Source organism: Triturus cristatus, chromosome 7 (assembly GCF_964204655.1).
Source record: "Triturus cristatus chromosome 7, aTriCri1.1, whole genome shotgun sequence".
In the NCBI taxonomy this organism is placed as follows: Eukaryota; Metazoa; Chordata; class Amphibia; order Caudata; family Salamandridae; genus Triturus; species Triturus cristatus.
In genome coordinates this window covers 536,259,317-536,285,417 of record NC_140590.1, presented here as the reverse complement: position 1 = coordinate 536,285,417, position 26,101 = coordinate 536,259,317, and the positions used below count along the sequence as shown (strand labels likewise).

The 26,101-nt window shown below is 43.4% G+C and overlaps 1 protein-coding gene across 2 annotated transcripts in view; it reads left to right on the top strand.

Annotated features, from left to right (window-relative positions):
* Positions 1 to 18,893: 18,893 nt before the first annotated feature.
* The window catches only part of UBALD2 (UBA like domain containing 2), a 65,359-nt gene continuing 58,151 nt past the window's right edge, over positions 18,894 to 26,101 (top strand). The window contains exon 1 of one of the 2 annotated variants that reach the window (XM_085616933.1): positions 18,894 to 19,088. In XM_085616933.1, the coding sequence (XP_085473059.1) occupies positions 18,909 to 19,088 (180 nt within the window). In that variant the 5' untranslated portion in view covers positions 18,894 to 18,908. Of the gene's footprint in view, positions 19,232 to 26,101 lie in introns of both variants that reach the window. The other variant, XM_085616932.1, reaches the window with a different exon arrangement.

Here is a 26,101-nt window from a genome sequence, read left to right as displayed (position 1 = left end):
TTATCAGATCAAGACAATCATCAATAACCATCCTCTGCTACCAGGAAATTGATAGAGATCAGGGTGTGTATAATATTCCCACTACCACAGATAGAGTAATCTCACAGTTACACGCACATACATTCATCATACGCTAGGGCCCATTTCACTAACATACGCTCAAATACTCTACCAGCAGCAATAAACCTGTGGAAAGAAAACTCCTAATCACCCTGCATCTATATCGAGGCCGATAAGACCTGGTTATTGTGACTGTCCATAAACATAATCTATACAACCTATACGGCAATAATCAAAATATAATACACAATAATTGACAAGAAATAATATCCAACACCATGTTCAAATTATATTGCTTTATCTAAAATTAGTCAAATGTAAAATCAAGCAGCATAAATCATTTTTCTCATAGTTACCTATTCTAGCTAAATGTCAGAACGGGTCAGGACAAGTCTCTCGGTAAAGTCTCTCAAGACGAAGTCCCTTCAGCATCAATCCTCAGCAGCGCAGATCCGTACGCGGCAAAGGCAAATGGCAAGTGGCAAATAGGGGGTGCACGGGCCCTCTCTAGGCTGACAATTTTATAATGAAACGAACAAAGGAAAGATACATTAAAAAGTTGTAATGTCTGCTGGACCGCTGAGCAGAGCGAGAAGGAAAGGATGTAACATTACTACATTCGAAAATCTCCGCTCAGGACAAATCACAAAATAAAGACTACGGAACAGGGACCAAGAATCACAAATGTATCTTGTTAGTTCTACTTCTCCTCGGCAATGAGACCAATGCTCAGAGTCTTTCTCTAAGGCTCCTTTGTTTTCCCAAGGCTGCCAAGGACGTTCCATTTCACTCGAAGATTACCCTGACTGCTGCTGTCCTCATGGAAATTTTTGCAAAGCAAGCAAGGACTGTGGTCAGCTGACTTCAGGACCATATTCAGCAGGGCTCTCTTCCATCTCAGTTTTCTACTTTCAAATCGAGGCCAGGCTTATAAAATCGGCCATCTTTAACTAGGCCACCATAGGCCACAATAGACCATCTTAATTAAAAGAAACAAAAACAATGTTACCACAGCATAGTGATTAAACAGTGTTAACCCCACTAATACCCTTATGTGTATGCATCTATCTAGCGCTTGCAACATAGAAAAGCATTAATTCGGAAAGCGTTTTGTGCTCAAAAATAAACAGCACATAGCAACGTTTAAACATGAAAACACGCACGTTATTGTTAAACAGCACATTTATGCGCACCCACGTGTAACTCTCTCTTATTAGGACAAACGGATTGATTAATATAAACACACTTGCACAAGACAAATAATTAATTGCTAGTAATTAATAAAATTAATATGACAAATAGACATGCCAGAGCTTCAAAAACCAACGAATTTTCAAACAGAAAACTCTGCTCCAGCAATCCCCCCTTTGGTGATTTTATCACCAAATAAACCCAAAAAAAAAATTAGTGAAAATTTAGTCCCATTTTAGGAGAAATCGGAAATGTCTTTTTCCCCTTACACAACATTACACACCAGTCACTCTTTCATCATCCCTTTTTGTCTCTAAGTAAACACTCTCCCTCAATTCTTCTAATTCAATTTCTTGAGGTTCTCTTTTCAACCTCTTGTTTTTCTTCTCTTTATTCAATTTCTTCCTCCCTCCCCTGTTTTTACAACACACACACACTAATCTTATTATCAATAAAGCAACAATTATACAAGTTAAAGGAAACAATATTCTACCTATAATAGTACTACCTATTTTTGCAATAAAATCCTTAACAGCTATCATTTTATTAGCTATTTTAGTCCATAAATTCTCAGCTTCAAGTGGTACTAATTCTTCATGCAAATCAGTAATATTTTTGATATAGACCTTCAGGTCTTTGCTTTCGTCTGGAATGTAAGTGCAACAATGTTGAACTTTCAGCATTCCACAGACTCCACCCTCCTTGGCCAATAGAATATCAAGGGCAAGTCGATTTTGCATAGACATGGCACGTACGGCACTTAATTCCGTATTCACCAAAAGAAACCCTCCAGCGGTATTTGTCGAGAAGCGATCAACCATTGTGAACAGTTTCCGAATTCCATAAGCATTCAAAGAAATTCCCACTGCTGGAATCAAAACTCCGAAAATATCACCCACTATTTCAGACCAAGTTTCTCTCTTAAAACGCATTAGTAAATTAATATGTTCTACATCTGTTATTTTATCTATATGAAAAATCTTTGGAAAAACCAGGCCCACATAACACGTGCCATACCAATGGTCAGGCAACTTGTAATAAGCCTTGTTCCCACAAACATAGTATACTCCTGGAAAAATTGTATCTTCTCCACCTCTGAAACCCCAACCTGTTGCAATGAAGTATGTATCATGGCACTCACTAGTCCCAACAAAATATGTATCATATTGGGATTTCCTTCTTGTAATACAAAGTTTACCCTTCTGTGGTGCATCTAGAGCTAAAGTTGGACTAGCCCCATTCTTCAACTCTTTTCCCATCTCAATGTCCCAGATTGTCTCACTCACTTTATATTTTCCTGCTTTTTCCTGCATGTTCAATCTCCTTTCTTCTACCATATCCAGGAAAGCTTTCTCCTCTCCTTTCAGACTGCAAGTTAAATTATTCTTAAAAATGTAATCTAATGTTAATCCTTTTTCTTCAATAAAAATTTCACCAAAAGTGTTAGCTTCTTTAGCTGGATTCAGCTCTTTGTTCATTGGCAAATGCCCAAAAATACTATCTCTATTAGACATCTTATAATCTACCTTCCCTAACAAATAAAAAACACTACTTAAAATACTACAAGAAATACCATATGTAGCTGGTAAATGATGATAAGTAACACCCTCTGAAACGGATGCAGGTAATTGCATACAGACGTAGCAATCCCTTACTTCCATTGTTTTCACATATTCATATAACAATTTTGAAAAAACATTACTAGAAAAGTTATTAACTGACCTATCTTTGTGTATGTAAGTATTACTAGTTCTAATTGGAACTACTTTTTGCAAACTCTTCTCTATATTTGTCACATTCTCTGTATGCATTTCAAACTCTACTTTAAAAGTAACTAATAAAACTAAAACACCCCATAGAAGCATTAATAATCCAGTACAGCAGCAGCACATTCTACACCACCTTTTAAAGAAGGCACATCTATTTCGATTATCTTCTATGTTAGCCATTTTACTACTTTAGTTTAGCCTCTACTACACCACTACTGAAATTGGAACTCTTAAATTCTTCAGCAATTCTTCAGGTTTCAGTTTTTCCAAATGATCCTTTCGTTCACTTAATCCAAGTGAATCCTTCCTTTATTCAGTTTGGATACTTGTCATTCTTCACTTCAATTTCTTCAACATCAAATTGTATTAGATCTCCAACATCAAAATCCTCAGTACTCGACTCTTCTCCAATGTCAGTCAAGAGTACTTTCAGAATTTCACCAGTATCTTCCTCAACCACTTCTCTCAAGATCTCTTCCGGATTATCTCGAGTCACTGTTTCTTCTTTTCCTCCTTCAGACAGTGCCACATAAGACCATTCCGGTGATCTGTACTTTTGGTTGGGTCTTCTTACTCTTTTTATTTCTACTGGTTCTTTTGACTCCTTTGATTCTTCTCCTTCAGCTTTTGAACTTTGACTCGATATTTCATTCACTTGTTCAGCTTTCGATGTACTTGCTCTTATTATCTTGTATCTCAGCCTTTTAACTCTGTTGTTAGGCCAACGATCTCCTTTTATCACCTTTTTCGGCTTTATTTCTTTATTACTTCTTTCTCCAATCCAAGTTCTCTTTCTCAGAACTCGACCCTCTGTTTGTTCATTCTCATCATCCAATTCTGTTTCAAGTGCCTCTTGTTTTCGTTTTCTAGCAGTCTTCTTCTTTTCCACAGATTCTTTCACCACTGTTTGAGATTTCCCTACTTTTGTCCCTCCTCGAGTCTCCGACACGCAATCTTCTTGCTGTCTACTTGTCCCTTCACCTAGCTCATCAAGAATGTTCCCTACACCTCCTCGGGGGTCTTCCGCAATCTGTCCCTCTCTATCTTCTTCTGACCCTACTTCTTCAAGTATAATCTCAAGTGGTTCTTCAATCTCCTCCTCTTCTGATTCAGGAGTAGTCTCTGTGAAATTTCTCTTTTCTTTTCTTTTTCCTTCACTGCTTTTTGAAACTTCAGGCTCTCTTACAGAATCTGATCTCTTCTCTGATACTCGCAGTGGTTCATTCGAAGCTTTTCCTACTTCTTTCCCCACTGATTCTGTATCTTCATCATCACTGGAATCTGACTCTTCAAAATACTCTTTACCAGTCCCTTCTTTTGGGTTTGGAACTCTCAGAGTATGACTTGCATGTACCCAGTGTCTCACTCCAGCACACTTTACTGCAGTCGTCGTAGTCAGAATAACTTGTCTTGGCCTTCCCCACCTTGGAACCAAGCAATTTCTTCTTCTGTGTACTTTAATCCTCACCCATTCTCCTGGACTCAGATCATGGGCTTGCTTCTTCTCAAGTGTGGTAGCTTCTTCTCCAACCTGATGAAACACAGAATGAACTGCGTCAGCCAGGCCTTTACAGTAATCCAAAATCATGTCATCAGTTATTGTCACCAACTTATTGACAGGCACAAATGCATGGCGCATTGCACGTCCCATTATTATTTCGTGCGGACTCAAACCAGTAGTTCTATCTGGAGTAGATCTAATAGTCATCAGCACTAGAGGTAAAACATCTGGCCATTTCATGCCAGTGGCTAAGCACATTTTTCCAATCCTGTTCTTGATTGTGCCATTAATCTGCTCAACCACACCAGAAGCCTCTGGTCGGTATGCACAATGTAGCTTCTGCTGTATTTTCAATGCTTCACAAATCAAACCCATGAGTTCATTTTGAAAATGTCCACCTCTATCAGACTCAACTGTTACTGGAAACCCGTACCTAGGAATCAACTCCCTTAACAGTAACTTTGCCACTGTTATTCCATCATTTCTTCTAGTCGGGTAAGCTTCCACCCACCTTGAAAACAAACAGACTACCACTAGAACATACCTCAGTCTGTTTACTTGGGGCATTTCAATGAAATCAATCTGCATTCTTGTAAAAGGACCTCCTTCTCTGCCTATTGTTCCCAGACTCACCACTGTCTTTTTCCCAGTGTTAAATTGCTGACAAACCAAACACCTTTGACAGATGCTTTCTGCAATTGTCCTGAACTTTGCATTGTACCGGGTCTGTTTAAATGACCTAACCATCGCATCCCTCCCCAAATGTCCCTGGCCATGATACATTCTTGCCATTGACGACAAAATGGAATTAGGCATTACTGGTCTGCCATCTCTGTAGACCCAAACATGGTCTGTTTCTCTTGGAGCACATCCTGCCTTAATCCAATCTTTTTTCTCTTCCTCTCCTGCCTCATCTTGCAACTGTTTCACTTCATCCCAGGTTTCTAAGACATTAGTAAACATCACAGAGAGAAAAGACATTTCCCCCTCTCGGTCCCGATTAATGGACTGATTTGTCTTGGCACAGTATTGCGCAACATCATTGGCGTAACGGTTTCCAACCGTGATAAAATCTTCTCCCTGTCCATGGGCAGCACATTTTACGACTGCTAACTCTTTAGGCAGCTGTATCGCCTCAAGCAATTTACCAATCATTTCAGCATTCTTTATTGGAGTTCCACTCGATGTCAAGAAACCTCTTTGTAGCCAAAGCTGGCCAAAATCATGCACAACTCCAAATCCATACTGACTATCAGTCAACACAGTCGTCCTCAAATCTTTCCCAATTTCACAAGCTTTTGTCAATGCTATCAATTCAGCAACTTGTGCAGACTTCACTCCTTTCAATGGTGATGCTTCCATGACCTCTGAAACTTTGCACACCGCATATGCTGCACATAACACACCATCATCATTTCTCAGGCATGAACCATCCACAAACAACACATGATCACTCTCATGCAAGGGAAGATCCCTTATGTCTGGTCTCGGTTTTGTACAGTACTCAAGCACATCCAAACAATCATGATCATCTTCCATCTTTACACCTACGTTTTCAATATCCGGCAAGAGTGTCGCTGGATTCACATTCACACATCTCTCAAGAGTCACATTTGATGCTCCCAGAATCACTTTTTCATATTTAGTCAACCGACTATGTGACATGTACTGGGTTCTGCTTCTTGTCAAAAGAATTGCCACATTGTGAGGTACGAATACCCTTACAGGATATCCCATTATGATTCCCTCACTTTGTTCCAGACTCCTGCATGTTGCAGCCACAGATTTCAGACAACCTGGTAAACCCACAGCTACAGGGTCAAGTGTCGATGAGAAGTACGCAATAGGCCTTCTCAGTAATCCATGTTTCTGAATTAACACTGAAAGTGCACATCCATTTCTCTCACTGCAGTACAGCTCAAATTCCTTTTCGTAGTCAGGCATACCCAAAGCTGGAGCCTCACACATTTTATTTTTGAGCTCTTCAAATGCTGCCATTTGTTCTGCATCTAGATCCAATGGATCTGTCATCTCACTTTTTGTCAGTTTAATTAGTGGCTTTGCTATCAAGGAAAAATTAATTATCCACGGACGACAATAACCCACCATACCCAGGAACATTCTCACTTCTCTCTGAGTTTTTGGGGCTTTCATTTCTCTGATTATTCTGATCCTGTCATCCGTCACTTTTCTCAGACCCTTTTCAATATTGTGTCCAAGATAATGCACCTCTTTCTTGCAAAATTGCAATTTGGCTGGAGATACCTTTAACCCTCCATCTGCCAGATGATTCAATAAAGCTATGGTATCTACTTCACAAGCTTCACGTGTCTTTGATGCCACAAGTAGGTCATCAATGTATTGCACTAGTACTGAGCTCTCAGGCATGATCAAACTCTCCAACGATTTTTTCAATAACTGATTGAATATCGAAGGACTCTCCGTATACCCCTGTGGGATTCAACACCATGCTAAGATACGCTGGCCAAACCTAAATGCAAAAATCGGCTGGCTATCATGATGTAATGGAATTGAAAAGAATGCATGACACAAATCAATTACTGTATACCACTCGGCATCATGTGGAATTTGATACAGGATCACTGATGGATTTGGCACGATAGGACAACATGCCACCACAATTTGATTAACTTTTCTCAAATCCTGTACGATCCTAAATTTCCCATTAGGCTTTTTCAGTCCCATTATCGGTGAATTACACGGACTACTCAGTAGTTCTCTCAGGACTCCCTGCTGAATCATTTTCTCAATTATAGGAGTTATCCCTTCAATTATTTCTGGTGTCATTTTGTATTGAGGAATGTTAGGATATGTAATTCCCTCTTTCACTGCAATTTTCACTGGATCTACATTATTCATCAATCCCACATACTCTCCAGTAAAATCCCAAACTGTCCTTTTCACTGTGTCTCTCAGCTCTCGAGGCAAATCCTCCGGATTAAACACAGCAAATGCACCAATTAACTCACTTTCTCTATTCTCTAGAGTCACTCGGTACAAAACATCCTCATCTGGTGTCTCAAAGGCTATTCCATCCGGTGTACAAAAAATTGTGCAGTTCATCTTGCACAACAAGTCCCTACCTAACAGGTTCACTGGACTCGTGTCACAGACAATGAATCTGTGCATGTCTGAAAATTTCCCTATCCGTACTCTTACAGGTTCAGTAAGACGTGTTCTGATTTGCGTATTGGCTACACCAACTACTTGGATTGCTTCATCCGAGAGAGGAAGATTTTTAACATCTATTGACCTGACAGTTGATCTTGTCGCACCTGTGTCTACCAAAAAAGTAACACTCTCCTCATTTATTTTCCAATCCACAAATGGTCCTGCCTGGTCTATTTCTAGAGTTGCACCAAGTATGCACTCTTCTTCCTCTCCTCGGCACCATCAATAATCACCCTCAGATTCACTCGCTTCACTCTTTAACAAGTACTGTTGTACCTTGTTTGAACGCCTTGGTTTGTTTACCTGTTCATCATTGTAGAATCCTGAATCCTGATTATACTTTTGTAACCCTTTATTCTGCGGCAAGGGCGGTTTTGGCTCTTGACTCTGCTGTCTCACAACTTTCTGTTGTTGCTGCTGTTGATTATTTCCTTCATTCTGCACCTGTTGATTTAAGGATTTATTCTCATTATTCACTAATGGTGGATTAGGACACTCCGATCTCCAATGCCCCAATTGGCCACAGTTGTGACAAGGAAACTTTTTCTTCGCTTCCTCAAGACTTCCTTTTCCTTTCCCTGCATATCTAGGTCTATTCCCTGCATTATTTCCTGGATTATTCGCCTGTTCCACTAACTGTGCTTCCTGTCTTTCCGCAACTTTCACTTGTGCCCACATTGCTTTCTCTTTCAGCTTTCTTTGTTTCGCTTCAATTTCATCACTGAAGTATTTCGCATGTCTCAGAATCTCATCTACTTTCTTACTCTGCCAATCCACTGTATGCTCACGAATTCTCTCACCAATTTCAGGTCTAAGGCCATATACAAATCTGTATACAAAATGACTCAAATCTTTGTCACCCATGTGTTCATCTCCACTGAATTGTTTAAATGCTAGTATCAGCCTCTCGTAAAAAGCATGAACTGATTCTTTCGCTTCCTGTTATGTTCGATCTATCTTTACCCAGTCTGTCTCTTTTGCAGGAACTTTACTCTTCAGGTATACCATCACCTGATCATACTTTCTCATTACCTCTGGATCTGGTGCCCCTGTTCTTGGGTCTCTTGGATATTCCTCAGTAGGCCAACTCACAACTAGTTTACACTCAGTTCACAAGTCTGCTGGAACAATTATATCAAACAGACTATTCAGGTCAACCCACAGCACTTTTGACAATTTCACAAACCTATCTACCTGCCTATACCACTCGACGGGCTTTTCTCTCAATCGAGGGAAATCATTTGTGAATGATAAAATATCCTGTCTGGTCCATGGAACATGTACATATCCTCCTCCAGGTATTTCTCTCATAGGATAATTATCCACCGGTTTCTCTTTTTCTCTCACTGGAAATGCTGAATAAGTTGTTCTATCTTCAGCCTCATCTCTTTTCTTATACCACCTATCCTTCCACTTTTCTACATCACCCCATCTTCGCAATAATGCTACCATTTCCTTAATCTGTCCTGTTCTACCAGTAGCATTCAAATTCTCAATATCCTTCTCTGTAAAATCCATCCTGTAGGTTCTTTGTAAAGCTTTCACTTTATCAATGTCAACTCCCTGCTCATTCGCTATTGCTCTTAGCCTGTCATGTGTATTTCTTGCTCTCCAGGTAATGTTTTTGCACATGAACATTAGTTCACCATCATGATGACTCTTCAGAATTTCTGTTGGAACTGTTCCTGTAACAAGCTCTTCTAGTTCTACACGTAACCTAGCCACATCAACTACTTGTGAATCTTTATCCTTTTTCTGTAGAACTTTCATCCAATCATTCAAATCTTCAACTGTTATTTCAGCAGTTTTTCTCATTGGAACCACTCTCTTCTGCGGTTCTAAAATTGGCATCCCTGAACAACTAGCTTCACTAGCATCCAATATTTCACTACATGTGCCATGTCTTGATTGTCTCAGGTCACTTCTTTCTGCTCTTTTGCCTGAATCTCCTGAAGGACCAACTGAATTTGTCAAATTATTCCCAACATATGGAATCACCAGTCCATTCTCACCTGTCCTCTGTTTATCAAACACAGGCATAACCGGACCTATAGTTACAGGCACTGTAACAGCTTCCAGATTCTTCGTTAACTCCCTAATCTTTTCTGTCAACTCTGTTGTAGTTCTGGCTAATTGTCTGGCATTCTCATCAAGGTAATGATCACTTCTTACCTCAGGTGTCTCATTTTCTGTCTCACTAACACAAACTGTATCTCTTATCGGAGAAACAACTGGTGTACTCTTATCCGGTTCTGGTCTATATGGAGGTGGTCTCTTGTAAATCATGTCATTCAAGACCTCATCCTCATACTCATTAACTCCATATTTTCTCATTTCTGACTCAGGAACCCTTTCTGCTCCTCCTTCAACTGTTCTCATCGGATATAATCCCTCTGACATACTAACATCTCGCCACCTTTTCATTCGATCATGATGAGTCTCACGATCATGTCTCCTCCCAAACATGTACCTGTAGTACCCTCCAGATCTCTGTTTTTCTCTCTCATGTACTTCCTCTTCCCATTCCACTAAAGCCTCGAACTGTGTAGGTCTCGGTTTCGGGTCTAGACATAACATCTTTTCCCGTACATTTCTCAACACGGCCAGATTAAATGAACCATGTTCTGGAAATGCTAGAACACCATCTTCTTTAGTATACCTAACCCAATTCTCCAACCATATACAGGTATGAAACCCATGTCTTGCAGCCATGAAGGATGCAGGTGTTTTCGGTGGAGGTAACAACTCACCCTCTCTCGTTTTAACATCTTTATCCTTGTTAAACCACTTTTTAATTTTACCAAAAATGTTTTCTTCTTTTTCTCTTCTTGGTAATACATTTTAGCGTTTACCAAAAACTCTCTACTCTTTCCGTATTATAAATATACAATACGAATTTTCAACCAATAGCAGCGCGACTCACACTAACGCACCAATCCTGGAGCGTCTACGTCACTAAATAGCTCTTCCAATCCTTGCGCGGCTCACACTAACGCACCAATCCTAGCGCGAGCTCTATTCTGATCCACTATCCAATCAGAGCGCGGTCTTTCTGACGTCAACAGTCGCTGCAGTCGCTTGTCTCCTGTCTTCTGTCACTCGTCTACCCCTCCTTTACAAAATCTTTTCAGTAGACTTCGTGTCAAAATTTCTACAAAATCTATTAGTTACAACATAAAAACATCTCCATTGTCTGCTTCGCTAACCACAGAATAGTAAAAGAGAGTCTATTTCACAAGAAACCTCTCGTTGACACAGTAGCACTTTCCTCTACTCTGCCCTTCTAACATACATTCATTAACTGTTTCCTCTAGGACTTGTCCAAAGAGTCTTACAGTCAATTAAATATACAAACATTCACGCACATTCATACAAGAAAATATAGTACATACATACAGAATCCTGCTTCCTGAGAACAGCGAACAATCTGCTCCACTACAGAATTATAACATACATACATCAACTAAACAGCTTTCCTCTGTTCAGTTTCTCAAACAAGCTCAGAGAATACCTATTACTTCTCCCGCAATAAGCTTTAACGGTAATCCTTACGGATCCCTGGGACTTAAGACCAGAGTTTCACAGATAACCTTCACTATCATACACACTCCTTATATACCAGAAATATCTAATAGTAACATACGACGATGTCACTGATTCCGAACCCAGACAATGTGACGCGCAACTTCAATTGTCACACGTTATTCCTTACAATTCCGTCTTTCCCGAGAGCAGCATATACTTCCCTCTGCCCTACTACGGAACTGCTACCAGCTCCCAAGTTCCAGAAGCACTACATATAACTCAACATTACGACTCCAACATATAGTATTAGTACATATACCAACATCAATCAATAATCAATAAGCTAATGTACAAGCAATCTTATCAGATCAAGACAATCATCAATAACCATCCTCTGCTACCAGGAAATTGATAGAGATCAGGGTGTGTATAATATTCCCACTACCACAGATAGAGTAATCTCACAGTTACACGCACATACATTCATCATACGCTAGGGCCCATTTCACTAACATACGCTCAAATACTCTACCAGCAGCAATAAACCTGTGGAAAGAAAACTCCTAATCACCCTGCATCTATATCGAGGCCGATAAGACCTGGTTATTGTGACTGTCCATAAACATAATCTATACAACCTATACGGCAATAATCAAAATATAATACACAATAATTGACAAGAAATAATATCCAACACCATGTTCAAATTATATTGCTTTATCTAAAATTAGTCAAATGTAAAATCAAGCAGCATAAATCATTTTTCTCATAGTTACCTATTCTAGCTAAATGTCAGAACGGGTCAGGACAAGTCTCTCGGTAAAGTCTCTCAAGACGAAGTCCCTTCAGCATCAATCCTCAGCAGCGCAGATCCGTACGCGGCAAAGGCAAATGGCAAGTGGCAAATAGGGGGTGCACGGGCCCTCTCTAGGCTGACAATTTTATAATGAAACGAACAAAGGAAAGATACATTAAAAAGTTGTAATGTCTGCTGGACCGCTGAGCAGAGCGAGAAGGAAAGGATGTAACATTACTACATTCGAAAATCTCCGCTCAGGACAAATCACAAAATAAAGACTACGGAACAGGGACCAAGAATCACAAATGTATCTTGTTAGTTCTACTTCTCCTCGGCAATGAGACCAATGCTCAGAGTCTTTCTCTAAGGCTCCTTTGTTTTCCCAAGGCTGCCAAGGACGTTCCATTTCACTCGAAGATTACCCTGACTGCTGCTGTCCTCATGGAAATTTTTGCAAAGCAAGCAAGGACTGTGGTCAGCTGACTTCAGGACCATATTCAGCAGGGCTCTCTTCCATCTCAGTTTTCTACTTTCAAATCGAGGCCAGGCTTATAAAATCGGCCATCTTTAACTAGGCCACCATAGGCCACAATAGACCATCTTAATTAAAAGAAACAAAAACAATGTTACCACAGCATAGTGATTAAACAGTGTTAACCCCACTAATACCCTTATGTGTATGCATCTATCTAGCGCTTGCAACATAGAAAAGCATTAATTCGGAAAGCGTTTTGTGCTCAAAAATAAACAGCACATAGCAACGTTTAAACATGAAAACACGCACGTTATTGTTAAACAGCACATTTATGCGCACCCACGTGTAACTCTCTCTTATTAGGACAAACGGATTGATTAATATAAACACACTTGCACAAGACAAATAATTAATTGCTAGTAATTAATAAAATTAATATGACAAATAGACATGCCAGAGCTTCAAAAACCAACGAATTTTCAAACAGAAAACTCTGCTCCAGCAATCTCACCTATGCAAACGAGAGCCAGAGGTGGCTTCCAGGGCAGGCTAAGCCTGCAAAGTATCTTCAATTGCTGTCCTACTCCAGGCCGCCAAGATGCAGACTGGTTTGTGCTGGGCTGCCTGGCCCGCCTGGAGGCCGTGGTCAGTGCTCTTCTGACTGCAACAGCAGCCAGCATCTCTGTTTCTAGTGTGACTATGTGGTTCCAATCACACAGCGTCGCCTGGAAAAGGTGAATCATGGCAGCTGAAGGCGAATCATGGCAGCTCCGTCACTTTTAAAACGAGTGCTCACCCAGGGGCTTGCCAGAGATATTTTTTACCCTAAAGCCTGACTTGATAAACTATCTTGCAGTGCACCGGCTGCCCTGTCCATGGACAATCCCAGCACCACCTTGTCTTGCACAGCAAACAAAACGGCACCTTATTTAATACTATTATCACAACGCACTATGATATTTCATCCATGAGGACCAAAGAGGCCAGGCCAATCAGTGTAATAATTAAGTGCAAATGTTGCCAACGCTGTTTTTTAGGTCTTGCGAGCGTAAGGCTGCGCGCATGCGCAGTCTCGCTGGCGAGATTTAGTGTTAACAGGGTATTTTCAGTAAGGGGCATTAAGCCTCGCCCCTCTTTCCCATTGGCCAGCATCACCGTTTATGGTAAACGGCGGACAGCCATTGGGAAAGAGGTGCTGGTGACGTTTTTGCTTGGCTTTTCGAGCCGTCCCATTTGGACGACCTCGCCTGCCTTCCTTCTGCTGCAAAAGGTTTCTTATCTTTATGGGGCCAAACACATGGCCCCATAAAGAAAAGAAACCTTTTAGCAGGCGAGGCCACGGCAGAAAAAGCCAAACGGAAACGTCATGGCGAGCGCTTGATTTTGGTTCAAGGATCTAAGAGGACCTCGAGCGTTCCAGGGTAAAGGCATCTGACTCGAGCTTTCTGTTGCGCGCCACCTCTACGTGTGACTCCTGATTTGCACACAGTTGCCGTACAGCAGGTGCGATAACCCTCTGAGATATGTGACTGTAAAAAGGCACACTTTCCAGTCCTTGAAAGCCAGGCTGTCTCGTATATAAAGCGACAGTTGGCGGGTATATTTGCATGAAACTAAATTATATAGGGGAGGGTGGAATTTCAAGCTTCCAGAGTAAGGGGCAGCATAAAAAAGGCCGTGTGCGTTGGAACCTTCTAGTACCTTCCGCGACGGGCCCGCGTTGTGTTCAAAGCCATTCCGGCCTAGGGCGAGCTTGACACAAGCGGCGCTCGTGACTTATGGGCTCCCTGTGGTTTCCTGGAAAGAATGGCGGGCTTCCTCCATGGACCTCTGAAATTAGGCCTTTGCGTTAAACCGCGCCACATGGTGGGGATTCACATATGTGCCCAGGATTTGGAAGGAATGCCTCTAGCACAACAGCAGCCCCGGTGGCTGAAGCCGGGCATGGCTCGAGCTCAGAAGCCTTCCGAGGGTTCCATCGGACCTGATTGGTGTTTAAAGATTAAAGGTTATGACGTAGCCGAAAAGGAGGGTGCTTCAGTGGTGGCATTGGGCCCCATGGCACTGACCGTCAGCTGTGTTTGGGTGTTCTTACCCCAAGTTGGACCGTGCTGTCTGGTCCTGCGAGATTTGCCCCTAGTAGACTTATTTATAATTTTTGTGACTGTTGTTTAAGCCTTCTTAGGTGTCCAAGTATTCTAGCATTTCATCGTCACGTGTGTTCTGCCCTAGTGATTACCGTGTTCTGCCCTAGTGATTACCGTGTTCTAGTTGTGAGTTTTCACCACAGAAGTTCCTGTAGGGCAAGGACTGGTTTTTGTGACTTACTATTGTATAACTGACTCTAACTTTGACTGCCAAGGGTTAACAGTGTCCCTTGACTAGAATAACGCTGTGCTTTTCGATAACATTGATCCCCTTAGGACAGTACTAAGCTTTCAACTAATATTGTTCAATTAGGGTAATATTGTGCCGTTGGCTATCATTGATTGCCATATGATAATACTGTACCATTGACTAACAATGACCCTCATAGGGCAACATTGTGCCTTTGACTGGAATAACAATGACTAACATTGGTCCCATCCAGGATAACAATGTGCTTTTGACTAACATTGGCCCATCCTGGATAACAATGTGCTTTTGACTAACACTGAGTGCTTACGATAATATCGCACCTTACGATAATATGCACTCTTATAGAGTGCATGTGTCTGCAGTCCCTCACTCCGCTCTCGTCCCGCTGTTTCTTCTACCTCCCTCGTGTTGTTTCCCCATGCCCTCCTCCTGCTGGTCGTTGTTTCTCCCTCCCGCTGTCCTTTGTCTCTTTAGCACCCTCCGCTCTCCTCCTAGTGTCTGTTGTTTCTTTAACACCCCCGCCCTCCTCTCACTGTCCGTTGTTTCTTTCCCGCCCTCATCCTCCTCCCGCTGTACATGGTTCAAACTCCCTCAATTTTACAAACTTTTTTACATGCACTCTTATAGAGTACATGTGTCTGCAGTCCCTCACTCCGCTCTCGTCCCGCTGTTGCTTCTACCTCCCTCGTGTTGTTTCCCCATGCCCTCCTCCTGCTGGTCGTTGGTTCTCCCTCCTGCTGTACTTTGTCTCTTTAGCACCCTCCGCCCTCCTCCTAGTGTCTATTGTTTCTTTAACACCCCCGCCCTCCTCTCACTGTCCGCTGTTTCTTTCCCGCCCCTCACCCTCCTCCCGCTGTACATGGTTCAAGCTCCCTCGCTCGCACCTCCCTCGTGTTGATTGGCCCGCACTGTTTTTACCCATATTGCACAGCAGTGTAGGTTGCTGTACAACATGGCTTACAGGGGGAAAAACCACTATGACGCAGTCAACGCTGGCCACATCATAGCACTTTTTAAAACTTTAACCCATGTTGCACAGCTTGTACTGCTGTGCCACATGTATTAAAAAACACAGGAAAAATCAATAGATCTCGCATAAGCAAAATCTATTGGTTTTTACAATGTTTATTTTATTATCAGGTGGGTTGGACTTAGGATTTGGTGTATTGTGTGCATTTAGTGCTTTCTCAGTCCACATTAATGTTCTGGCTTACATTCTGACATTACCTTAATTTAATGTCACCAATATTGGTATACTGTATTGGTGTTTCTGTGCCTGAGCCTGTGTTGCGAGGCTGCTACAGCATATCTCTCTGCCTGTAACATAGAAGTGCTTCATTCATCCTTTTGTTTTGATCTGGAAAACAGACTTTGTAGTCTGTGAATGTAACAGATTTCTGCTTCTTAAACAATAATTTACCCATTTCCACTGAGTCCTACCTGATGAAGTTTCCAGTGGCAGCTCCTCCGCTAAGGCGGAGGAGCGTTGCCCCACTGCTTTTTGCAGTGTAAAATCAAATGATAATAACTTGACGTTATCATATTATTTCTTCCTGCTGCTGTGTATTGTAGGGGCGGGGCAGATTTGCTCTGCTCTCAGAACAGGGGGAGGAGTGGTTGGCACTCTGTGAGTGAGCAATGACTGATTGGCAGTTCCTCTCGGGCGGCCAAACTGTCATGCGCACTTTGCATGTTCTCCACCCTTACTACATTACAGTCTGGGTGGAGAATATGCCATTGCCCATGCTTCCATGCCTTGGCTGAGCGCCGAACTACAGCCCTCAAACTAATCACAACGCTGCATTGCAGCATTGTGATTGGCTATGGGGACCCTGGGTGCTTCCTATTTGCACAGAAGACGCCAGGAAGAGGAAGGAGGCGTGGGGGCGGCCGGCCGGCAGGTAAGTGATTTTTTTTTAACACCATCCATCATGTCTTTAGCACATGCCCAACCCTTGTCAGGCATGGACTCAATGGAGAAGTCACGTGGCATGCCTGGGTGAGGAACAGCCCACTGGCAGCCTAGACCCTGCTGCCCTGGGACAGGAGTTTGCCAGGGTCTGAAGCATAACCCCCTTTCCTGTGCCCGAACCATTTTGTCTTTAGTGTTCCAGAAGACAAAACCCGTTAAAGGAATGAGTGGGTAGCACTTCCCATGCTCTCTCTGTCATCAACTCTCCCTGCTCTACAGACAAATGCATTGGTGAACAGAAGCAACAAAGCCCTTCTTATCCTGCAGTTGCTCTCGAGCAGAGTTTTGAGAACAAACCAGCAATAGCAAAGGGAACAAGCATTTGCAATGCAATAGGTCTTGCATTTGCTAGAGTTTGAGCTATTGGCATTATAAATGACAAGGCCTTTTATTAATGTGTTTTGAAAACCTGCAAGCGTAGCGTAAGCACACACTTTGTACATCTAGTCATTGTTTATGAGAAGCAAGGCTGGCAGTAACGGCGTCTCTTTTACTGCCTTTGCTTCTCCTAAGCAAGGACTATAAGCCCAAAGTGCGCGTTAACGCACCGCTTGCAGGTTTTCAAAACAAATAAAAGACATTGTCATTTACAATGCTAATTGCTCAAACTCTTGTAAATGAGAGACCCATTGCATTGCAAATGCTTGTTTAACTTTGTAGCCCAGCAACGCTCACCCCTCGTGGCCTGGCTTATGATGACATTGCGGCTGTGCAACCAGCAGCATAGAGCTATCCAAAACAAATTGCACTATTCAAAAGAATGCTGCAGTGACCAAGGGCACGTGTTGGTCCCAGGAGCTTTAATATGCGTCACTAATGCATTTTAGTGTGGTGATGCGGCCACCAACACTAAAATCCATTTGTCTAACCTGTGATGCGTGGTACTTGGCAGGGCTGGCTAATGTTACTCTTCCCTCCTCGCCTCGCCCGACGTTCCACGCTGATACAAGCCCAGAGTATTAACTGTCTATCTCGATATGAAGCCTCCCTCCTAACACTGCAGACTTTAGGTCTATCATTCAATATTGCTGACTATGCAATGTATGTGAAAAATGCAATGCTGTACTTGCCACATAAAACCCTCGAACAAGTGGAAATGCCTGCAATGATCATCTGTTCCCTGTGACCTTTGGGTCCACCTTGATACTATTTGGCAACCTCCTAGGCTTGCACTTTCGTTCAGCTACGCATCAGTTAATCTTTGCTTTGTTTTTTTTAATGCGTTTTTATATGGCGCGGACTTTACCCGAAGGTGTCAGAGCGCTTCACAATAGGAACAGTACTGATACATGAGGAGAAAATTACAAGTGAGCATGTTACAAAAGCAAACGTTACTTTACATGAGGCAATAGTGACAATTGTGCGAGTATCAAAAGCAAACAAAACACAAGAGGTAGCAAACGATACGTTACAAAAGGAAAAAGTGACACGAGTGCATGTTACAAAAGCGTACAAAGTACAAGTAGAGGTATAATACTGCAATAAATGTGCCTTATGTAACGCTAGAATACTACTGTAACGCGCTCTAACACCTCTGGGTACAGTCCGCGATATATAAAGCTGCATATGATAAAAAATGAAAGTGTTTGTTTAGGTAGGCAAACAAGCCTGTGCAGTATTGTACTATACGACTGCCGGCAAAGGTCAACTACTGTGTGATAGTAAGGAAAAAAACACAACTACTACACCCACGCACCCGGAAGTGGCTTAGTCACACTAACATATCCGGTTCAGATTTTTTACTTTGGATAAAGTAGCCAAGTAAAGTCCTGAATGAACTTGCCCACGGCATCAACTTAAGTCTCTGCACTTCCGCGGCCAATCAGTTACGGGCACAACCTGTCATGGAAGTTTAAAATAGCAAATACCACGTCCAATGAGGAACCGAGATAGCCGTTGTAGTAGACAGGCCAATCAGGAGAGCGCAAAAGGAAACTGTCAGCCGTCACTTCTCAGCCAAACGGACCAAGGGAATAGGCGGAATGGCGTGAAATGGACCAATGGTGGAGAGTGTTGGGCAGGGCCTGTAAAAAAAAGCACAACAAACATTGCGTCGCCAGCGTTTAATGGCTGATGTACTGCTGCCATTGGACGCTGGCTTACACTGTTTGTTGTGGGACACAGAGAGTCGAGTGACAGGATCTTCGGCCTATGATGTTGCTGACACGAGGCATACTCAGCCAATGAACGTCGGAAGTGGGAGCCGTGGGCTGGTCGGGTTCTGCGAGAGGGGCCGGTGGGGATCGGTGTGTGGAGGGCGGCGGCAGCCATGTCTGTGAACATGGAGGAGCTGCGGCAGCAAGTGATGATCAACCAGTTCGTGCTGGCAGCAGGGTGCGCGGCCGAACAGGCCCGACAGCTGCTCCAAGGTGCCGGGTGGCAGTTTGAGGTGAGACCGTGGGTTGGTCTATGACTGATGTTAACTGAGAGGTGTATTCTGGTTCCGTGGCTTGAGGGGAAATGTAGGGGACACTGTTATTGAATGGAGCGGACTTTACAACAATTACTGACTGGTGGATTATCATAGATCGTGAAATCAGTGGACAGGTTCTAGCCAGGAAACTTACAGTAAGGGTGGTTTTTGGGTTGGGAATTGGAGTAATTTGGGTGGAGTTTGAAGAAAGACTGAATGGCAAATGCCGGATGTTGTATTGGGAGCTTAAGGGGTATGTGACTGGACACAGAAAAGGGTGAATATCTGGGAGAACGAGAGGATCGTGAAAAGGTAGTTTAGTAGGGAAAGGGACATATCTGTGACGGGTTCTGGTAAAATCGGGTCCTTAATCAGCGGGTAGACGTGACAGCGATGTCAGAGACAACATGGATTAAGGTTTAAGTAAGACAATAGGGGCGAGTAGAGGTGAGGAATTTGGAAGACTTAGATGACGTTTTGAGGGGCAGCAAGCGAAGGAGTACTGATGGGTAAGTTGAGCGTGAGGCTGGTATGTGGTGGGAAAACTCGATTATCTGTGTAGTAGTTAAGGGGTGTATAGTACAGCTTTTGGTTGGGATCCGCAAGCAGTGTGGTTAAATTACAAAATATTGTTGCGGGGAAGTCCGGCTAAGGATTAGTTACGGGGCTTTGACAAAGCTCAATAATTTGAGCGAGGAGTGATGGCAGCGATTGAGATTGTACCCCCTTTGGAACCCGCTATTGTTGTGCTTTTACTCACGTGACGTGAACCACACTCAAGTCCCTAGAGCACTGTTACAGTGGGAATAAAAACAGTTAACACTAAAGTTTCACGTTTTCCATTTTTCCATTAACTCGAGTTTCTTCTTTCCAGCACAAGATACAAAACTAGATTTTGAGGAGGCCTGTTTTTTTTTTTTTTTATAGAAGAGTGAAGGGAAAACCTGCTCTCTGCAAGTATTCCTAAATTACACAGATTGGGCCTTCTAGTGATAGAACAACAGCATCCACAAGCTCGAGTTGTACCAGGCGTTCTTAAAAAAAAAAAAAAGGTTTTATTTATTTTTATGCAATAAACAAATATATAAACCTTAAAGAAGGGCTGAGCAGCAGGGAAGCTGCTCCTGGTGGGGCTCCTACTTAGGTTCCTACTTAGACTCTAGCCTTATCTCTTTGTATATAATTTACCACCTCAAATAAATCTACAAGATAAACTACCTGGCTTGGAGCGTTCCAACACTACAAGCAGCATACAGAGATACTTATATAACGTTTTTTGATACAGCATGTTAATTTCGGAGACCTCAAGGAATCACACAAGGAAAAGAAACGGAATGAAGGCAGTCTACACATTTTACCATCTCTTCTTGACACAGAGTGTGTCATGTACATCATTGTCTGTCTCTTCCTGGGGTGGGCCCCAGATCCAGACCTCTGTAGGATTGCCAACTTGTCCATACTTTCTCCCATTTGTGTGAGCAGCCTCTTCCCTGATATATTGGCTTCTTATTGATCATGCACCAGTCTAAATCCCGCTCCCAGTCGCCCACCAGCGGAACCTCAACCCCTCCCCATAATCTTGCTATGTTTCGCTTAGCCACTATAAGGCTCAATGAGAGCCAGATCCTGGCATATTTTGGTGGCGGCTCCTCTTCCCAAAAATATAAAATGAATTTCTTTGCTGTCTGTTGTCAGGGGGCGGTGCGGGGTGGAGTCTGAAAGTTTGAATTTTTCGGCACGTGCACAACGTGTGGAAAAAGGTTCCCTCAACTCTGCAGCCCCTCAGACACAGGTTCATGGTGGCGCGCCACATGCGTCTGAAAGTTGTGGGTGCATAGTAAGATCAATGCACTATGCGCAGAAAAATCAATCTGAACCCTGTCTGTATAGAAACCTCCTGGAAGGTCCTCAGTGCCTCCTTCCATTCCCCGTCATCACAGTCCCAGGTGTCGGCCTCCGACTTGGATCTCAACGCAGCAAGGAGTTCCGGAGAGTTGTTTTGTAATTTTTTTTAATATATCCGAGAGACTGTCTTTTTCGGTAATGCTTCAATTAGGACTCTGTCCTCAAGGGGGGGGGAGTACTCCGGCAGGGGGTCTCTTTAGTAAACCACAATAAAGGATTATCTACTTGTACAGCTCGACTCTGTATCATCCTTTTACCACAGTCTCCCCTGGGATATGCGATCTGAGGGCATGTCGAAGCTGGAGGTATTTAAAAGCTTTGGTGCCAGTCAGTTCATCCTGGGTCTGTAACTCTTTTCAAGTGAGAATATTACCATCCCTCCAAATGCCCCCAATGCAGAAATGTCTATTAAGTCCCATGTTTTAAAATATCGCAGGTCACGTACCAGTGAAAGTGCATCACTATGCCATAGTGAAGTCATGTGACGGTGCGCCATATCTGTGTGCAAGTGTTCTTAACCAAGCGCATTCAGTTTTTGGGGAGCGCGGGTGTAGTGTGTGGACGTGGGAGCCCATATGAATATTGCTTTCATTTTGCTGGACTTCTCCCGTCCAACTTCCATTGGAGTTTCATTGTATTTGACATCATCAGCATGACCGTCTGTTTTCCACAAAACCTGGTGAGTGGGTGACAAATGAGAATGAACCAGCTATACATAGTGCAGTGAGCATGAATCTCAAGGCCCACTTCATTCGGTTATGTTTTCCAATTCTCTGGGTCTTCCTACTCATCAGCTAAGAGTAAGTTTCCTCTGTTCTCCAGTGTAGGACTGTAGGTCCCTGCGGCAAAGTCTGGCAAAAACTTCATCTGGGGAGTGCTAGCCTATGTGGACAAAGGGAGTCTTGTGACTCGTACCTGGCCTGCAGTACTTCACAGTAGGGCCATTTACCCCTCAATTGAGTCAAGACCATCATAAAATCTAAAACTAGGCGCAAAGACAGGTGAATGACCAAGGCATTTTCTGTCCCCGAATGCTTTCTTGCTTTGCCTCTGTGTGCTGTGACATCTGTGTACCCACTCTCTGCTCGTGCCTAATTCCCTCTCCCATACCATGCCCCCTGCTTGTTTAGACCGCATTTATTTCATAGCCGTACTCCATTCAGAATGAGTGTCTGAGCACTTTACAAGTAAAAAAACAGCATAGGAAAACAGCAAACCTCCTTACACTAACACTGAAGAAATACTAAGCCATGAATTGCTACCATAAAAAGTCACCTAAAAGAAAAATGGTAGATTAGATGGCACAGATAGTAACAGCGTGGAAGAATTGAGAGATTTGCTATAAGAGCAGCAACATTGGGGAGAGGTTTGTTTGCACCTCCTACTCCTCTTCTGCACAAGCATTGTATACCCTGCCTCTAGGTGAAGTAAAAGCTGCATAAACCCGCTGAAATTCGCAGACCTTCTAGTGATGACGCGTCTTCTAGTTATGTTTATGCATACCCTCCCATATTGTAAGTAATGAGTGTTTGGTTACCACGTAGCTCCGTCGTTCCTTTGGCTGTATTGGCCTCGTTTTTCGACTTTACCCAATTCCACTTCTGTTTCCACGGCGATGTGTCAAGTGCCTACACATTAGTGATAAGAGATCGGCAATAGCAGGTGTGAGTTAGCTTATATTTAACAGCGATCTTGGGGCGGAGGCGTTTATTGATGTGACCTATGAACATGGCTCTTGCGCTGTCTGTCGCCACAAGGATCCGCCTAGTGCAAATCTCGAACCTATTTATATCTACTCTGTAACCCTATAAGTTACATGCTTGGCTCGTCTGACTGCCCACATTTATCACAACTAAAACCATAAATCGCAAAAGCAACTAAGAGCCAGCCCTGCACCCAGTGTACAGCAGATTATGAAGAACGTGTGTGTTTTTTTTCTGGACCTAAAGAAACGGATTCTAGCCGTTGAATAGCATCATTTGTGGGGTGGGGTCCTATTCACACGCATGGACTAGGCCCCGATATTCGAGGGCACCCAACCGACATGGATGTGTACCCAGAGGGATGCCTGCTGAAGCGCACCCACGTATAATTGCTTTATGTGTTTCTACACGAAAGGTGCAGCCTAAAAACTGCTGGAAACGGCTGCATGCGACCCATCGGCCTTTGTTGCAACACATTGCTCTCTAAAACACACACTTCTGATCTATGTTATTTATTTATTTTTTGCATCTTTTATATAGCGCGAACTCGACCCGAAGGTATTGGAGCGCTCTACATGAGCACCGTATTTACATTACATATTCAGGCACGGGGAGATAAAGTGATTTGCCCAGAATCACAGGATGTGGACGCGACCTCGAGGCTCGAACCCTGGTTTCCTGCACCAAAGTCGGCAGTTAAAGCCGATGAGAGCCCAAAGCCTCGCTTTCGCTGCATCTATGTACAAAACCATAGACGATGCGGTCTTGTTTCTTAATCCTCTGTGTTTTGCACAGACTGCGCGTTCACATATACTCCACAAGAAAGTTGATATTGAGCTTCTAAAAGAGAATTGAGTTAAGGTTGCGAACGACTTGCCTTTTTCTCTTTAAATGTAAAGGACATGCAGACGTAGTAGTCGCCTTGTTTTCTGTGAAAAACATAGCGCTGCCGTTCAGTCGCAGTTATTACAGTACTGGAGATCTGTTGTGGAGAAAACCTTTTTGACACTGGGGTTAGTAAACATGCTTGCTCTCTTGCCCTTTGGGTAGAACCCAGTCCTCTTTGCACTTCAAGCCTGACCCTTCATTGACGCCGGTCTGGGGTTGCTTTTGTTGCGTTTTAGAGGAGAGGGTTCGCAGGGTAGCAATTCGGCCAAGACAGTCCCTTTTGGTACTAGACTCGTATTCATTTGCTTATGTCTGATGTCTGCCTGTAATGGATGGGCTGGAATGCGACACGGGAATTACCCGTGGCCAGGTTAGTTGAAGCATTCCACCTATCTCTTTGTACTGAGTCAGCTTTGTGGCCACACTGTCCTTTTTTTGTTGCCAGAAATCCGTATATTTCAGCGCTTTACATGAATATGCAAAGCATCCCTTTGACTGCAACAAAGTGCGCTGGCGCACTTTTTAACTGGGGCTCATTAAATATAGACGTGTGCGGAAGGTTGAGTGCAGTGGTCTTTCTCGCTGCTGTTTTCTAAAAGTAAACAATGATTCCACCCATTGACTCCGAATCCAACCTGGCGGCAGGCGCCGGTTGTGGGTTAGGGTGACCAACTGGCATTGGTGCAAATTCAGGACGGTGAGTGTAAAAATTCAGGACAAAGGATCAAAATTCAGGTCACAAATTCAGGACAGGAGGTCAAAATTCAGGACAAAACGTCAGGACAATAGGTAAGTTTTACAGACACATCAGAGGAGGTGGCGCAATAGTATATAAGTAAGCCCAGCCATGTCCAAACATATTCAACCATTTGCAAACCTATCCATCATGTATCCTTCCATCTATCATTACACTCATCCATCCCTTCATCCATCCATCCATCAATCCACCCTTTCACCCTATCCATCTGTAAACTCATCCATCCACCTTTATACCCATCCATCCATTCACTCATCCATCCAGCCATTTACCCTTTCACCCATCCAGCCATCCATTCACTTACTCATCCATCCACCCAGTCACTCATCCTTCCACCCATCCACCCTTTCAGTCATCCATCTATCCTCCCTTTCTCTCTCCCTCGACCCTTTTACTTAGCCATCCTTCCTTCCATCCATCCACCCACCCATCCATCTACTCGTCCACTCATGAATCCATCCATTGACCCTATCACTCATCCATCCTTTCTCTCATCCATCTATCCTTTCACTCCTTCACTCATCTATTCATCCTTTTGTCCATCTACCCTCCCTTTCACTCACTCATCCATCCTTACTTCCGCCTTTCACTCATCCCTCCATCCATTCACCCTTGCACTTATCAATTCATCAGTCCATCCATCATTTCACTCATCCATCCACCCACTCACTCATCCATCCACCCTTTTGCCCATCCAGCTACCCTTCCACCCATACATCCAGCTATTTACCTTTTCTCTCATCCATCCTTGCACTCACTCATCAATCCATCCATCCTCTCTCAGCCATCTATTCAATCTTTCATTTGTCCATTCACCCTTTCACTAATTCATCCAGCCATCCACCCATCCCTTCACTTACTCACTTGTTCACATTTTCATATTAATTTTGAGCTGAGCCTTTTTGAGAAGAGGCCCATCAAGAACTTCACCCTCGCTGCAGGAGCCATTCCAGGACTGGGACGGAAGTCACCCAGGGCGGAGACGGGATCAACCACAGGGGGGGACAGGAGCCATCACAGGCGGAAGGGGGGGGACAGGAGCCACCACATGGGGGGGGGACAGGAGCCATCACTGGGGGGGGTAGGAGCCATCACAGGAGGGGGAACAGGAGCCACCAGGGTGGGCATGCAGTATTCTAGTATCATCTTGGTCTCTTCCAGGGTGGGGTAGGGCTCCTCACCCGCTCCTGGACAAGACAACGAGAGGACAGGCTCTCTTTCTAAAATGTTAGTTTTGCCATCCCCCACTGTGATTTACAGTACTTAAAAGAGATACTGGAAGAGAACTGACTTAACTGATTGTCCTCCATACTTTGTCAATCAGTGTTGGGGCGATTGTGACATTTCTTTATTTTATTACATCATACACTGCATGTTTGAAGAACCGAGGTTTGCTTACAATTTACTGACAGTAATGAAGAGAACCACGTGCTGCCTGGTGTAATCAGGGCCGGTTCTAGGGTGTTTGGGGCCCTGGGCAGAAAGGGAATGTGTGAGGCCCCTCTAATTTGCAGAGACATGACGCATTCCGGGCTGTTTGCATCTGAATAGATGCCCCTGAAGCTGCAGCCCCTCCCTCTCAGTCACCTTCAA